Here is a 15,000-nt window from a genome sequence, read left to right as displayed (position 1 = left end):
AATAGTCCGTTACCCAATATGCCCTTGCCCACACACAACCCTTCGCAGCAGTGCATACCACCAATATTGCCGCCCTTGGACGTCTTCAAGAAATGCATTGGAAGCCTTCCACCACAACCCCGGGCCACGCGAACTAGGGCGTCGGGTGAATTGGTCACAGCATTACAGCTACGGGGCTTACTAGTATCTGTAGACGATTGCCTACCACGATTGCCTTGTTAGCAGATGCTATTGATATGCATGCCTTTGCCGTTTCCATGGCGGAGGTCGACGTCCCCTGCTTCCTGCTTGGCTCGGGGCATTCGGCCGACGGGAGGGAACAAGGGAAAGTTTACGACCCGAATATCGTTTCGAGGGACAGCTAAGCAGCGGCACGGCATCTGGCAAACTTTATTTGCCAAGCGCCCAGTATATGCTTCAGATACGATAGCCATACCGTGCCACAGCCGGGTACGTTGTCTGGTTTCTCCCTTTCTGTGCAGGAACTCCAACTCAACTCTTATACAAACACGGCGTCAGCTGGGGAGACCTTACGGGGGAGGGAATAGGCCGTTTTGGTTCAAGTTACCATCAATTTGGCCGACTTGGCCCATCACGATGCACCCGGGTAATAGAACACAGCATACGTCGGTCCTTGACACTGAGGACTTTGACATATAGTTTGTCAAGCATCCAGCCTCGAAGCTCCGCGGATTCATCCCCCTGAAACGTGAAGAAGGAGAGATTGGAGACATACGTTAGAAGAAATCAATTCGGTGCCCATTTCTAATTGTCGGAACAGTTTCACCGGACTGTGTCGCTTCATCGGCTCGCCAATTTGATGTCTCTCGCCTCCCCTTGAGATACGCCTCTGGTATGGGATGTCGCTGCCGCTGTGGTACAATACAAGCAACTGGACACAACTCGTGGAGAAATAACTTCTCGATAATCGGGTCCTTGATTGGAGCTCTCGGAAAGTCTGACATCTTAAAACTCAAGCAAGACGGGGCCACCCACTTCCCAATATGAATCATGTTCAATATGAATCATGTTTTGTGCTCCAAGGCCAGGAACTGACTCCGAAGGCGATGGAAACACCGCAATAGGATAGTTTGTCTCCCCTTGGCAGGCATTCTCCCCGGGAATCACCCCGTAGGCAAGTGGTAGAGGGTTAGATGCCGGGATTATGAATTCAACAGACGAGCAGCACTCATCCGCGAGGGGGAATGCTCGCCTCTTCCCGAAGCGGTTCAGTGTGACTGTGTAGACTGTTGAAACTATCTTGTCGGCCCCGTATATTGAGATTATGGCGACAACGTGGCTCCTCGGCTCGAATTTGAGAGCACTCAATCCTCTACATTGCAATTTGGGGCCCAAAGTTTCTTTCCCGGGTTCTACAGCTCACATTAAACCGGGCCAATGTCCTGCGCATGGGATAGTTGGTATGGACAAGGAAAAATTCCATTCGTATCTGCGCCCCTTGTCCTCCTAAGCTGGGCAAGATACAATGAGCTGACATTGGTACCTTTCGAAAAGGTCAAGGCCTCTGCTCCGGGTTGGCTGGCCCTTCGCCCCTTGGCATACCAGCCAACCAGTTGTCGCGGGACTGGTATGGACCTTTGCAGCCTCATCAGTTCACCACGGCTAGACACGCTGCTCAGGAGCCCTGAGGAACAAAGTCTTGGAAGCGCCCTTGTGTCCCCCGGTAAACTGACAACCTCCGACTGCACCAAGCGTGCCCATCCGTGTCGGCAGGACCAAGCCCGACCACCACGGTCCTGAAGGCGTTTCCCGAGCCAAAGGGCCGAGGATGCCCACCGCGGTTTTAGCCTTTTGGAACGCGCATCTGGATTAAATGTACATGCCCATCGGACCAAGATGGGCAAAACAGCAAATTGTTGGGCAAGGCCAGGCATCGTGACCAAACGAAAGCACACCACCACTAATCCACTGTCAATACCACGGGGATACCCTCGACAGCGTCGCTTCCCCTGACTACACACATATGTACCCACGGCCACCACCGACTAGCTCAACCACATGGTGTAAGAAGCGCCGAAATGAGACCCGCCCGTGCTGACGTCACAGCAGCAGCATAAAGAGATCTCGATCTCAGTCCAACTTTTCGCCGTGTCCAACCATCGAACTTTGGGCATCCCGGACGGAAAAGGCGTAAAAATGAGGGTGGGCATTCTACATCCTGAATCCTGGCCGAGCACGAGCAAACATGCTATTTTGGATGCTGCTTCCAAAAACGCACTCTTTGCTGCTACACGGAGTAACTGCTGGGTACTAGGTACCTCCAGGTAGACTAGGTACTAGTAGCATTAACATCATTTCCGTTTCCGTGATGTGAGGCGCTAAGATGCCACGACGCTACATCGTGTTCCTCCTTTCTTTACCCCCCTAAGGCTTGCAGTGACTATGCGCAATAAACGCATATTTCATTTGGCTCCTGGGCATGATTGAATATGCACAAGGCTTGCAGGTCTGGCAGCTCGACTGGCTATAAGGGTACTTGGCACGGCTGGTGCTTAATGCAAGACCCCACGCCGCAACTAATGCACGCGACATAATTAATCGTGCAAATGATGCAAATAATGCAAATGGCTTGCGTGAAGGCTGCATGGCGCATACATCCACATAGCTCCGTAGTAGACATTCACATAACATTCACCATTCAAAATGCCCTGTTGGAAACATGCAATATGAAAAAAAAAAAGAATTTTACTTCTCTTATTCTTCTGCCTGCATACAGGCACTCAAAGACCGAAAAAGGGTGTGCTGAAGGCCTGGTTGCGAGAAATATGTACACCACCACGCCATTTATCCTGGCTGGGAGAAAATGTACTCCTTCGTCCCTCCAAAAAAGAAAACGCTATGCAGAGCAGCTCTTATGTACATGGTTTGTCTTTGTGATTGCTGCGTCCTTCTAAAGCAGCTCTAGGGGGCTACTCCGCACTTGAGCATCATCTCCTGGCTCCCTTAGATACGTGTGTATGTGCATGCCTGACAGAGACCATCATATCCACCCAGAGCCCATAGTCCTCTCTCCCTTCGCGTGAGCGACGCCGCATTGAGCTGCGCAACCATGGCAATGATTGCTCGCCCCCCGGGATTCCCCTTCTTCGGTCTTCGAAAGAATTGTACAGAGTCATGAGCACCTTGGCCTCATCGTTGCCTGATTGAGACCAGAGCGGCCCCCCAAGTCTCGCCTCCCTGCTTGGTATCCCCTTTTTGTTCTGTCGATTCTCTTCAGCTCCACCCAATGTGCAGTATGGGCCATTTTCGCATTCTCAGATTCCTCGTCCGTTCTACTTCTCCCGTCGATTCCAAGGCTGGCCCGATTGTTTGTTTCATTCCGTCACAAATCCCAATGATTCCACAGTTCCTTCGAGCCCTTTCCTACAACACTGTCCGTACTTTTTCTCATGAAAAGACAATCCTTTTCGGGCTGCAAAAGTGTAGCATGCAAATAAGTGATACCAGAGAAAATTATAAGAAAAAACTCGAGGAAGGAAAATGGGGTATGATCAATGTGCCATTTTTTTTGGTGCCTGCAAGACTTGCTGCGGAAATTTTTCTTTTTCATGCGCAAAATGTTGCCATACATATAAAAAAAGGAAAAAAAATATCAAATCGCTAAATGCCATGACGTAGTAAATATGAAAAGTGTGGTGATGTTATGCTGTTATTTTTTGGAATGTCGAGTCCAAGCGATGCCGGGGTTGGATATTGATTAGATCCCTACCCCGTAGGTGTTCTCCTTCTCGGAGACCCCATTGGGGCTGCCCTTAACTACACAATGCGGGCTCGAGACCAAAAATCCTATTGTTGATGAATGCCGTGTAATTGATGTTGTGTAGGGAAGCCAATGTACTGGCGCGCTTGTTGGGCGTAACTGGTGTGGTGTTGCTGTGGCGTTGGCGTGACGGGGCAACGCGGGGGCATGTGATATGCATCCTTAGCCACATTTTGGTTTCCGTTGCCGAAGCAAGCACCGTCAGGTGTGATTGGAGGTGTCAGATACCCTTCGAATCCCATAGCTGCACCGTGTCCCTTTTGGGGAGTGCTGTAAATGTCGCCTTGTTTCGAAGACATGTCGCTGGGTGGTGTAGGTGGGTTGGCATTGCGTGCGGCCATGGCAGCCTGTCCGGCCATGAAGTCGACCAGCTTTTGTGAGACTCTAGACATGTGAGGAGTAGAATATTTCCGAGCTAGAGTCGGTGAGGGCTGGCTGAGGTGCTGAGAGAGTGCCAGTAGAGTGACGTTCTCACTGTGATCCCATTCCCCGTCGTTAGCCTCTGGGCGCCCAAGGATTGCTCGAGCGAGTGTTAATGAAGCACGGGACATGATCGAAGGTTTCGTTGAAACAAAGTCTCTGTGGTAGAGGGCAATCTCGCTGAGGTATGCGGCCATCTGCTCGACTTCTCTGTCATCATGTTCCTCTGCTACTATCAGCTGCGAGAAGAAGTCAACAGTAGGATGTCCAATGGTCCACTCTAGAGTGTTCAGGACATGCATCTCCATCTGGGTGAACATGCCGGCATCGTATAGTCCGCAGCACATGTTGTTGAGCTCGTGGATCTGAGGAACACGGTCCTTCTTGTCGCCATACTTGGCAGCGATCAACAAGGCAGCACAGCCGACCAGCTGGTAATGTTGCTTGTACACGACACGCCTTGAGCAGTAGCGATCCAGCAGGTTGACCGTTAGGAAGAGCGTCTCCGGTAATAGGGCAAAAGCAGCGTGGGCCTCAACGAGGAAGTCGATAAGATAGGGTCTCATGAACCATTGGATCTCGCGTTGCATGTCGATAAGACTGGCGTCGGGAAGCGTCTCGTTCTACAGGTCGAGGTTAGCAATCGAAAACACAGTATACTTTTGTTACAAAAACTGTGGGTAAAAACATGCCTCCATTTGCCTCATGTGTTGCATTATATCCTCCAAGTATTCCTCTCCGGCAAGTCGTGATAGCTCGCCGGCAATGATATCTTGCCTGTTGCGTGCGATCATCTTGGCAGCTGTGCGAGCATCGATGCGGGTTTGGAGAGGTTCGTCGGAGTCGATGAAGAAGGTACCGTCGGTGTGAAGGAAAGCCATGTTGAGTGTTACCGGACAAACTGATGCTGATGATGAAGATTATGATGCCAGAGTGTTGTCTTGTGTCTCGATTTCGACGACGTTGTGATATTATGAAGGCCTAGCGAGAGGCCTTTCGAGTCAAAGAGTGACTGAATAAAATTCTCCAGGAATCTTGAGGTCGGAGACGATTGAATAAAGAATGGGCTTGGGCGCGTTTCAAGGAGTGCCGCGCGCACAAGGAATTACGGTATTAGAAGATTAAAAGGAGTGTGGTCAAGAACTAATAGAAAAGAGTGACTGTGGCTGGGAAGAAACCAAGACCATGGACTCGATTACCGGTAGTCTAGGAGAAGGGATTGGACGAGGAGCTGTTTAAAAACGAGATGCCAATTGACAGAGCTGTAGAATATCGACGCGGTTCGTTAGCAATGGGAGACCCGCTGCAGAATTTGATGTGGTCGATCTTGGCTGGCGCGAGAAACATGGCCCGCTGCCATCCCTCAGGTAATGGGGACTTTTCCCCTTGATGTGGCCACTCCCTTGGCTGGAGGGCCTCTTGGCCGGGCACAAGGAATGCGATGAATCGGCACCAAAAGGGGCGCCCGGCAGAAGCAGCAGAACAAGGGATGATGGCGTTGGTGGATGAGAGATGGCTTACCGGCAAAAGGCAAAGGCACAGGACAAAGATGCAGCAGAACGGTTGAGACGGTCCTGTGATTGGGTGGGACCAACGAGTTAACGTCTCCCACACAAGCAATGCCCAGGATTGAAGTCGACCGCGACAGTGGAGCAAGCTGAGATATGCAAAAGTCGGCCACGGCACGCAGCTGAGTGAGGGCGAAACTCGACATTGATTAGGGACGTCTTATTGAAAGCTAATTTCGGGACGAGCTCCATCCAACATACCTGTCTACTGCATACAGGAAGACTGATGGCGTCGTGAACTTGGCTCAGTAACCCAAGAGATGCAGAGAAATTGATGTACGGCAAATAATCATTCAATAGGACCAGGTTGAATTTTTTCTTTTTTTTTGGGATTCGGATCGATCAATGAAGAGCGACGCTGGCTAATCTGACTGAGGTTGACCAACTATGGCGAAAGACGCTGATCATCTGCTGACAAGAGAAACGAATAGCACGACAACGGAGTGAAATACGAGCACGTAAGATTGAATACTTATTTGCCAACTGCAGGAAGCGGTTGGCATAAGTCTACCACCCAAGTGTCTTCGGCGCGAAACTGACGGTATCAGGGCCAGATCTGTCTGAGCTGAAATTGAAGCAACGGTGTCAATGCCCAACAGGATCAAAGTCTCGGGAAGCAACGCTGGGTCAACATGCGGCGTTGACGGGTAGCCAAGGGAGCGAGCGAGCGGATTGGACGGGTTTGATTCGAAATTCCTCTGTTCGGCGCCGAGGAATTCTGGGGACGTAGGGCGAAGGACAAACCAAGGTGCCGAGTGAGCAGCGACTAGGAGAATAACTGAAGAAGTAGAATAGCAAGAATACCAGTCAAGGTGTTTCCGTATTCCACTCTTTATATTATAATCCCTTGCCTCTATTCGAGTTGAAATCCGAGTCGGGGGGGCGGCGGTGGCTTAGAAGCCTCCTGTTCCTATCCTTTCAATACAGACGGCGGCCGCGGGGGGGATCGGGCCGTGGGGAGAGAATGCGTGATGGCGGATTCTCCTCGGTCCAGTTGCCAGACTCGAATCTGACCTAGTTGCTCGAACGGGTCAGGACGAGGCGGAATGGATGAGGGAATGAATGGATAGGAAACGAGGGAGAGGAAGGAGAGAAAGAGGAGAAGGGAGGTGGTATAGAAAAGTAGGAGGAGGATAGAGCAGAGATGAAATGACTGGAGGAGAGGTCTGGAGTAGTTTTAACGAGCCAGAGGGTCAGAGCTGAGCTGGGAGCTGGGAGCAGAGCGTACTACATACAACTGGGCGTGTGTACTTGGTACGGAGTGCCAGTACCGACATGGAGGAGTGTGGCCCGCAGTCGAGCAGCCTGGACTGACTGGGTACCAGCAGCAGCAGCACCGCGCCAGGTGCTGCAGCGGGTATCCCACGAGTACTACTAGGTAGGTGCTCCACGAGCAGTCCACGAGCGAGCCCGTCCCTGCGCCCAAGTGCATGTGTGCGGAAGCGCAGCGGTCCCCTGGTCTGAGGTCAGAAGAGGAGGAGCATGACAAGAGAGCACAAATGCAGAGGCCAACAGGACGACAGGACGAACATTTCAGCAGCAATTTAGGAAGCTTCAGCGGGCACCTCGACACCTCTATCAAGGTACCTGGGTACTTGCGTGCATGGAGCCAGAGGCGACGAGTGGCCCGTCGGAGGCCACACTGGGGCAGCTGGGGGCCTGGCACCGGCCAGGTACTTACCTGGAAGTAGGCAGGACGGGCTTGTACAGGCTGCAATAGCGCGTCCACTTGCAACATTTGAATTGATCAAAGTTGACGACGCTAATCCTGCGCTTCTGTCGTCTGATGGGTGTGGCCACAAACACATCGACTCCAGCAAACCACGACGCCAACACTTGGCCCACGGCCGACATGGATGGTGAGCACATCGCGGCAGCAAAGCACCTCGACGGCACCAGACCCCGTTCGACTGGGGAGGGGGTGTCTTGGCTGACACCTCTTGTCGCTCGAGTGGACCCGAGCTGGGCGTCGCAAACCATCACAGACTGAGCCTGAACCATCCGACCAGGTTCAACGCCAGACACGACATGCGACATACTGTACCTACATTATTACATGCTGCTTCGTACAAAACAAGATTGGAAGTCTCCGTACCACTACCTGGCTGGAGCCCACAAGGGGTTGGTGTGCCGCAACGAGCGCCCGCATCCCCGTCACAGTCGTGAGTGGTAATGCACCAGATAATTGTGCGTATTATACATACGGCATGTGCATGCGTTGGCACCTTCCAACATTGCCATCTCGTTTGTCGACCTATTTGTAGACCCAGCAGGGCATTTATTTTGCCATGATGCCCGTGCTGGTGTGTTTCTGACCCGGCCTGTAGGACATGGCCTCATTTGCGACCGTGTGCAAACATGCTTTGCATATCCAAACAGGGTTGTATCTATAGACTAATTTGGCAGTTGCTAGCATCATGGTCACCAAGTCTATGAGTGCGAGAGTTGATTATCGTCTCGGAAGCTCGATATCGATCGCGCCGCCACGCCTAACTCACCGTTGACAAGCCAAGGGACCGGTATTCCGCGTACCTCCCACCATTTGGCGGCGCGATATGGAGCACTCACGAACATGATGCGCTGTTCTCCATGTAAGATTCGACTTACGCGTTTGAGAAGTGTGTGTGTTCACTTCTTGCCCATTACCTGCCTGGTTTCATGCGCCCGATGCAGGAGTCAGACCGCCGTCAAAGATGAAAACACAGCCGCAAGGCAAACACTTCAGCCCGTTGGCGGTGGTTCGTGGCTGGGCATCGGGACGCTTATTGCAGACACACACATGCATCCAAGGTAGGTAGGGCAACATCACAAACAACAACCTGGTATCGAGATCGTAATCTGATCGCGACCCTCCCCGGACAATGCACCATTTAGCTCACCATGCCTGGCATTTAATGTGTCCTTGGTTCCTGGTAAGCTGTCTCGAATCTGAACGAAGCGTTGATCGGGTGTTTCCATTTCCTTGCCTCTATCCAATTATCCAATTTCCCATTTCCAAGACGACAGGGGTTTATCAATGATGAACAATGGATAATGGCCCAAAACTTTCATACGCCAGGCGGGGATGGTGAGCAGTTATGATCGGACCTAGCATAAAACACTAGTCTCATTTGTAATTGCCTTATCCAGCATGCAATTTTGCACAGCGTCATGGTTGACCCCCGCAGACGGAAATTGATGAGCAAGGGACGGTTGAAGACACCGAAGGTAAGGATCAAGAATTAAAAAAAAAAAAAGGCAGGGCCGTAATCCGATCACCCAGCTGTTGTGAGTAAACATCAGAAGCCTTAATTGATAGCAGTCACTTTTCGTTCCGTTATATGTTTGTCATCGACTCGTAATGTTTGTTGGGTCCTCAGCCCTCCAATATTGTACGTGGTATTGGCGTCATTGTCGTGCTGCTGTGAGGCTGTTCTTTGGGTCGGCCTGACCAGGCTGGGGCTAATGCAGCCACCGTTTGTGCTCCAAACCTTTTGTGCTGTACTGCATTGTCATTCATCTCGAAATCATCCAAGGGTGTACAGAGTACAGAGTACATTTTGAGTCGTGTTTTTTCCTCCACTCGGCCCCTGTTTCCGGCCCCTACCTATTAACCACGACATCATGATGGCAAACAAAGAAGTACATAAATAAATAAAAGTATAAACCGCAGTCAAACACGGAATCCAGCCCGCCAATTCTGCATATCGTGCTTGTTGATGACAGGCACTTGTGATTGTTGCATCGTTCAGACATCGCTGTCTCCCTCCCATATTCTATCCACGCCCTCGCACAGGTCTTGCGTTTTGGAGCTCACAGCCCTGCCTTATGTGTACTTTGTCCGCCCCTAGGCGCGGATCCTCTGTTGGGTATCCCATCGTTCCTTGGACTTCGTGTTGTAACTTAATTGTTCATACCAGAACAGCTCCAATTGTCTCCATGAGGTTCTGGTGTGCCGGCAAATCGTATCCTACAAGGTGTCATTGACTTGGTCTTCCAGTTGGCACACGAAAAGTCTAGTCCTGTCTCGTCCGAGTGGAGTTATTATCTTCAATACCCAATCCGGACCGTTTCGACTCTCAATTCTAGGCAATGTTGTCCTCGAGAAAACACCGGAACACACAGAGCTATATTCCCTATGCCCGACATCATTGGAAATAGCCAGCCGTATAGCTCCGATTTTTCGGACCATGTGTTCATGGCTCCAAAAAGGGGCGGCGTTTAGGGTGCACTACTCGTGCCCGCCCCACTATTTTAGGCGTCTCGTTTCACTCACCACCTAAAGGTGGTGCTAGACAGCAAGGCGAGCCACCCACCAAGGCGGGCTACTTTATATGTATATATATATGTTTATTTATTTAATTTTATATATTAATAATATAATATAATATAATATTTTAAAAAATAATAAAAATTATAACTATTATAATAAAAAAATTATCTTCTTAACAAATAATAATATTATTATAATATAATTACAATAAAAGATTTTATAATTTTAACTAATACATCTACACATTCTTTTTTATACCCATCTATACACGTCTATATCTTCTCTACATCCGTATTCTACTATATTCTCCTTTCATCTTCCTCCCTCATCATCTCCTCTCTTCTCTATCTATTCTCTTTTCTTTTTCCTTCCTTTTTCTTTCTTCTTTTTCCTCTTTTTTCCCTTTTTCTCTCTATTTTCCCTTCCTTTTCTTTCTTACTTTTCTCTTCCCCTCTCTCCTTCTCCACCTTCGCCTCTCCTCTCCTCTCTTCTCCCGTTCCCCTCTCCCCTCCTTCCCCTTCTCCTCTCCATCTCCCCCTCTCCTCTCCCTTTCTCCTCTTCTCTCCCTTCTTTCTCTTCCTTTCCTTTTCCTCGTCCCTTTCCTCCTCTCTTCTTCCTTTTCCCTCTTCTTCCTCTCCTCCCTCTTCTCTTCTCTCTCTTCTCTCTTTTTCTCTCTTTTTCTCCTTTCTTTTCCCTTCCTCCCTTCCCTTCCTCCTTCCCCCTTTTACTCTCGCTCTTACACTATAACGCTAGCTTAAGATCGCCTTTAAAACGGAAAATAACCTAAGATTTAAATTCCTTACACTTAATTATCTCTTATTATAATATTATATTAAGGCTATAATAAGAGTAATACGAAGAATATAATACTAATAATAATAAATAAAGGAGAAAGAGAGCTTATATAAAGCTATTATTACTTAAATATAAGTAAAGAATAGTTTATAAAATAAGTATTATATAACTTTAAGTTAAATGTAATTTAAGATAAACTTAATAATAAAAAACGCGCTATTTATAATAAATTAATTAATTTTATTTTAATAGCTTTATTAAAGCGTATATAAAAACTATTTAAGAAGTATACCACTTAAAAAGTAATATAATATTACGTTAAAGTTATAGTTATTATTAATAATACCTTAATTATAAAAGCGTAGCTTTATAATATAATTATAATTATAGTATAAGAAGTACTTTATAATATTACTTAATAAAGAACTTAAGTAAGCGTTATAATTAGCTTAATTAAAGCGTAAACCTAAAAACCTTTTCTCTTAATTATTTTTAATTACTAATATTATAAAATTATTATTAAAGATATTATAATTATAAAAGCACTTTAAAATTAAATCTTTAAAGATATAATAAAGGCTATAAATTAAGCTTTAAAAAGTAATATAATAATAGCTACGCGTAGGTTATTTAATAAAGATATAATTATTATATTTTAAGATAATATCTTTTTCTTTAAGAAAAATATAAATTAAACTTAAGCTATCTTTAAGTTAAAAGTAATAATTTATATAAGAATTCTTAGTATTATAATAAAAGCCTTTTTTATTTAATATACTAGAAAAGAAGACCTTATAATTAACTTTAATAGAGAAAATAACGCGAAGATTATACGTGTTATAACGTATTACCTTTAAAGTAATACTATAATATAAATAATTTTAATTCTAGGAGTTAAAGGAATAAAGTAAGTAAATAAGCTATATTAAATTAAACTTATATATAAGGCTAAGATATTTAATATTAAACCTTATAATAAAACCCTTAACCTACGTTAATATTATAATTATTATAAGATAAGCTATATTATTAAATATTATAAGATAATATTAAGGTGTAATTAATACGCTATTACTTAATATAAAGATAAAGAAGAAAGCTACTTTATTATTATATTAAATACTAAAGAAAAGTGCGTTCTTTACTTTAAAGCGTATTTAACTTAATCTTATTTTTATCTTATATTAAAGAAATACTAGAATAAAGTTAAAGAAGTATATATAAAACGCTTAATAAGGTTTATTAAGCTATATTATAATAATAAATATTACTTAAGATTAAAAGCTAAGAGTAACTTATTCTTAATAGAAAACTAATCTTTTATAAAGAAGAGAGAGCGTTTATTAGAAAGCTATAATTATTATAATACTATTAACTCTTAATTAAATAAAATATTATAGTATATTAATTATCTCTTAATTAATACCCTTTTAATAAAAGTATTAATTATAATTATTTAACTCTTTACTTAATAATAATAAAAATTCTTTATTAAAATATTAATAAGAAAAATATACTTATATATATAATACTATAATATAGCTTTAATATTAACCTAATAATAATATAAGAATAGAAAATAATAAGATATAATTAGCCTCTTAGCTTAAAGCTTAATAAATATTACCTAGTATATTATAAAGAAAGAAATACTATATATATTAATAAAAGGTATAACCTTAATATATAAGAGGCTTAAAGAGAAAAGAATTAAAGCTATATAACGCTTAAAGATATTAATATTTTTTTACTTTATTTAAAGCTATTAAGCTTTAATTAGTAAATATTATTAATAAAATTAAAGATAATAAAGCTCTTAAATTAAAGCGTTTTTATTAGTAATTTTAATTAAAAATACCTATTATAAAACGCTTATAATAGAATATTTAATAGAGTAAAAAGACTCTTATAAATAATAAAGTAATAGTAACTTACACTTATTATATTATATAAAGAATTTATTTAATAATATTATAATTATAAAAATAATATTATAAACTTAATATAAGCTATAAAAAGCCTTAAAATAATATACTTAAACGCGCTTAATATAATTAAATTTAATTATATTTTATAACTAATTAATATTAACCTTAAAGAGAAAAAGCTTATATTAAATACCTTACTATTAAGATATATATAAAAGAAAATAAAAGATAATTTAATAGCTATAAAAATATAATATTACTTTAACTTAAAGATAATATTAATATTAATTTAAAACTATTAAAAGATTAATAAATATATAAATTAACTTATTAAGTAATTATAAGAAATCACGTAATTAATAGCTTTAAAGAAGGAAAAGAGTAAATTTAAAGGGAAATTCTAATAAATTAATTATATAATTAAGGTAATAATAATTATATATAAAGTAAAGAGAGCTTAAGTTAAAAGATATATAAAGCTAAACTAATAACTTAATTATAAGGTAAAAAAGACTTAAACTTAAATTATAATTAAAGAAAAAAGAAGTATATAATAAAACGCTTTAAAAAAGATATTATTAATTAAAGAAAATCTTTAAAAACTAAAAAGATAAGTAAAACTTTAAAGTTATACTCTTTTAAAGTAAATTAATCTTTTATTATTATATTAAGGTAACTTAAATAATTCTATAAAGTAATTAATTATAAAGTATATTAAAAAGGCTAATATTTTTATTAAGAAATTCTTTTTTAAGTTTATAATTAATTTTAACGTTATTTTAAACCTAATTTTCTCTTAACTTAATATTATTTATATTTTAAAAGAAAATTATATTAACTCTATTAAAATAAAAATAGCTTTAATATTTATAATAAGCTAAAAGGCTTTTAAAGATAATAAGATACTAATAGGCCTTTTAAAGGCTTATAAAAGACCTTTTATTAAAGTAATTACTTATCTTTTTAATAGCTTACTTAAATACGCTTACTTTTTAGCTTAATTTTATATTATTAAAGTAATTATATTATAAAAACTAATAAAAAAGCTAAAGAATTATAAGTAAGCGAGTAATTAAAGGCTAATATTACTTTTAAACGTAATAAGTAAAGTTATAAAAGCTATAATTATAAGATAAATTATATAAGTTATTAAGGTAAAGGTAATACTTTTAAATTTATAAATAAGAAATAAGAGAAATAAGTTTATTAAAATTACACTTAAAATTATAATAAAAGTAATTAAAATAACTTAAAGTTAATATAATATTATTTTACTTCTTTAATTAAATATTAATAATACCTTTAATATAATTAATTACCTTAAATTTATTTAAATACTTTTAAAGGTAAAGCTCTTTTATTAAATAATTACGTTTATTTAAGCTATAATTAAGTTAAAAATAAGCTACTTATACTTTAATAAATAAATATCTTAGGTTTATTAAATATTAATAAGTATTTTATAAGGTTTATTACTTTTATTAATATTATTTTTACTTTATATTACTTTACTTTATAAGTAACTTTAAAAAGTATTAAGTATTTTTATTATAGGTTTTATTAATAATATAAATATTTTAGCCTTTAATAAGATATTAAATTAAATGTAATAATACCTTAAAATTACTTAAAATACGTGTATAAATTAAGTAATAAATATTAAAGTTTACTTTAATCTAATAAAAAGTAAGCTTATATACTTTAATTATATATAAACGCTAATAATAATATACGTTTACCTTAATAATATAAAAATATTATTAATAATTATAAAAGTATACTTTTTAAGCGTATAATTTAATTAAAAGCTTATTTAAAATAAATATTAAATAAAAATTAAGAATAAATTAATCTAATTAGACCTCTAAATGTATTGTATTTTTTGTAGTTTTTACTATACTGTATTATATTGTATTGTATTATAATATATTACAATACATTACAAGATACAAATACCTATAAATGTATTATAAGGCTATAAAATATCTAATATTATAAATAAATGCTTACATAAGCATATTATATATTAAAATAAAGCTAAAAATCACGTGATTTTAGATCTTTAAAAATTAACCTTAAAATGTGGATATTAAGCGAGATATTAAGCTTTAAAGTTATGTCTTAAAATAAAAAGTAAGTAAAGCGGGGCGAATTTTTAATTGCTTATAACTTTTTAATGTGGTAACTTATAATAGTAAAAAGTGGAGCATTTTAAAGAGCTGATTTAGCTCTTTTAAATGATATAAAAATTTTCTT

At 40.5% G+C, this 15,000-nt stretch overlaps 2 protein-coding genes across 2 annotated transcripts; one reads left to right on the top strand and one right to left on the bottom strand.

Annotated features, from left to right (window-relative positions):
* The first annotated feature begins 1,149 nt into the window (after positions 1-1,149).
* Positions 1,150-1,850, top strand: J3458_020386 (uncharacterized protein). The gene has a single exon (XM_066122007.1). The coding sequence runs from the start codon at positions 1,399-1,401 to the stop codon at positions 1,759-1,761; it is 363 nt and encodes a 120-aa protein (XP_065972997.1). The 5' UTR covers positions 1,150-1,398; the 3' UTR covers positions 1,762-1,850.
* A 1,957-nt stretch (positions 1,851-3,807) lies between these two features.
* On the bottom strand, positions 3,808-5,082 carry J3458_020385 (uncharacterized protein; the record flags this gene model as incomplete). The annotated part of the gene is made up of 2 exons (XM_066122006.1): positions 3,808-4,824; positions 4,894-5,082. 2 exons carry the CDS (start codon positions 5,080-5,082, stop codon positions 3,808-3,810), a joined length of 1,206 nt encoding a protein of 401 aa, XP_065972996.1.
* Between the last annotated feature and the right edge of the window lie 9,918 nt (positions 5,083-15,000).

This window comes from Metarhizium acridum (assembly GCF_019434415.1).
Source record: "Metarhizium acridum strain ARSEF 324 chromosome Unknown scaffold_573, whole genome shotgun sequence".
NCBI lineage: Eukaryota > Fungi > Ascomycota > Sordariomycetes > Hypocreales > Clavicipitaceae > Metarhizium > Metarhizium acridum.
Note: the sequence above shows the minus strand (reverse complement) of the source record. Positions and strands in the feature narration are given on the sequence as shown.

Coding starts and splice junctions, on each gene's coding strand:
- J3458_020386 (XM_066122007.1), top strand. CDS start 1,399: ATGTCCTGCGCATGGGATAGTTGGTATGGACAAGGAAAAATTCCATTC.